Source organism: Montipora foliosa, chromosome 4 (genome assembly GCF_036669935.1).
Source record: "Montipora foliosa isolate CH-2021 chromosome 4, ASM3666993v2, whole genome shotgun sequence".
Lineage (NCBI taxonomy): Eukaryota > Metazoa > Cnidaria > Anthozoa > Scleractinia > Acroporidae > Montipora > Montipora foliosa.
In genome coordinates, this window is record NC_090872.1 from 34,251,597 (window position 1) to 34,254,096 (window position 2,500).

The 2,500-nt window shown below is 39.4% G+C and overlaps 1 protein-coding gene across 2 annotated transcripts in view; it reads right to left on the bottom strand.

Annotated features, from left to right (window-relative positions):
- Positions 1 to 389, bottom strand: part of LOC138000668 (ubiquitin-like modifier-activating enzyme 1) — a 63,539-nt gene extending 63,150 nt beyond the window's left edge. The window contains exons 1-3 of one of the 2 annotated variants that reach the window (XM_068847232.1): positions 318 to 382; positions 85 to 218; positions 1 to 8 (exon numbers count right to left, since the gene is read on the bottom strand). The exon at positions 1 to 8 is cut by the window's left edge and continues 63 nt beyond it. In XM_068847232.1, the coding sequence (XP_068703333.1) occupies positions 1 to 8; positions 85 to 201 (125 nt within the window). In that variant the 5' untranslated portion in view covers positions 202 to 218; positions 318 to 382. Of the gene's footprint in view, positions 9 to 84 lie in introns of both variants that reach the window. The other variant, XM_068847231.1, reaches the window with a different exon arrangement.
- Positions 390 to 2,500: the final 2,111 nt, after the last annotated feature.

Here is a 2,500-nt window from a genome sequence, read left to right on the forward strand (position 1 = left end):
ATTGTAGCCTGCATAAAAAACGAAAGGAAAATTAAACTTTGAAAAGCTAAAATCGTCCACTCTGTTTACGTGCATGGCCCTTACCGTTTCCATGGAGTGATTTTCCTGAGAGAAAGAATTTGCAACACTGTCCGAGTTTGTAGTTTTCTGTTTCTTCGCTGGAGGCGCTGAAACCGTCTCCTCAGAAGATGATGATGACATCTACTGCACTCATCAAACTAAATAGTGTTAATTTTTGTAGTCAGTTATTCCCTTGCGATATGCAGCAAATTTCCTTAAAGCTCAAATGATATTTCAAGGTAGCAAAATGTGGAGACCTTTCTCTATAAAAAGACAATTGCAGCGTGACTCGCCAGAAAGCTGCAAAAGAGGAAGAAACGAAAGCAGCCAGGCCTCTTAAAACCTGTGTGGCCACGCGAATGGCAACCTCTTTCCCAGGGTCTTCTCGGCGTTTTCGCAGATCACGTGCAGTTTTTTAAAATGGCGGCAAGGAATAAGGTGAGAGAAATCTGGGTACGACAACTGCCAGGTACTAATTGAGAAAGTCGACACGCCCAAAGCCGTGAAACTGAAAGGACGAATACACGAGCAACGGGAATGCGTAAGATGACAGACAAGTATTGTTTTTCCTTTTCATTTCATGTTGTTTTAAACCAATCCAAGTTTGTATATGGCTATGTACTTGGGAAGCTAAATATTTTAAGCAAGAGCCGATACAACATAGATTTGATTTTAGTTGTGTACTATATTTCGGCTGGCCAAACCAGGCTTCTTCAGGTACAATGAGAGTTTATATACATACATTGAATTGCTTCTATGTACATATATATAGTAAATGGATGTTGACGTAATACTGGAACAATGTGATAAATATGGTAATTACAACAAATTTGAATTCAAATACTAAGAGTAACGGAAAAATAACGGAAATGGGGGGGGAGGGGGATACTCCCTTATAAGGGCTTAATGGGGACGTGCGGCCAGCCAGGGTATGTTTTTCGGGATTTTGGTCTTGAACAGGGTATCGAATTTATCATTTTTTGTCTTAATCAGGGTATCGATTTATCAATTTTTGTCTTAAACTGGGTTAAATGTCTTAAACAGAGTATCAAAAATCGGAATTCTGTCTTAAACAGGGTAGGAAAATCAGCGATATTTGTCTTAAACAGGGTCAGGGTATGAGGGGCCGCACCGCACCTCCCCACCCAGGGATATATCGAGTCCCCCCCTCCCCCCCCCCCGGCAGTACACCACTAAAATAAAATCTACATTGTATCGGCTCTTGCTTAAAATATTTAGTTTCTCAACTTATAATTACGCCGATCAGATCAAGCCACTGAAGCCACCAATGTACACCGACAGGAAGATTGTCCACGGTTGCTTGCTTCACTGTTGCTTCAAAACTCTATTTCTTGGGGCTGTGATTTTTACTAAAACAGCTTGGAAACAGCCATTGCAAACCAGCAGGTACAAAACACAGTCACAGGTCATTGTTTTACCAATACATAAAGTATCCTAAACATTCTTAAATGCTAACCTTAGACCTAATTGGGCCTAAAAAAAAGTTTTTAGGCCTAAGGTTAACTTTTATGAATGTTTAGGATACTTTCTGTATTGCTAAAACAATGACCTGTCACCTGTGACCTGTGCTTTGTACCTGCTGCAATGCACACAGTTTCACTCTTTACTGTAAAATCCAGTGAACTAACGTTTAATCAAAGCCTTGGTTCAAGCTATTTAGTCACGGAGCTGTGTTCACTGTCTTCAGTAATGTATACTTTATAAATTATTGCATTGTTATTTTCAATCAATTCAACCTGATTCAACTGATAGTAAAATCATTTTCATACACTTGAGCGATTATCTGATTTCTTATCGGTATACATGAGCCTTCCGACAACGACTTTCCCCACTGTAGATCGTTTACACTGTAACGCAACTGACACGCAACAAAAAAAATCTAAACCAGTCAATGGAAGAGGCCAAGAAAGTGAATTGTTATAAAAGACAATTACATAAACAACTTCTGAAAATTTCAAGCCGGAGTGGTGCACTATTTTTTAGTTCTTGGAGATGCCATCTTTGTGTACCAAAAGTGTACACAACGGATGCATTTGAAATTCTCTTTGCCATGAAAACGGTTTCTTTCCACCCATGAACTGGATCATCACTGTTTGCCGAAAATGTCCTGATTAAACTCTCTATAGATGCGAATTTGTTTTTTTAAAAGCTGTTTATGACGGGAAACAAGAAAGTTCCTTACTGTGTACTTCCCGCAACGACGCGGTTTTACAACAGATGGACCTTAGAAAACAAAACAGTTAATAGACCATTTTACAGTGGTATAATCGGTAACCTGGCTATTACATGGCAGTGAAGTTGGAGTGAAGCGTGCTATGATACAGACCTCACTTTTATACACATTACAAGGCTTAGGGGAATCAATACATGGATTTGTATGATTTGTATGTATTTATTCCCTGGAGCCTCACAGTGATGC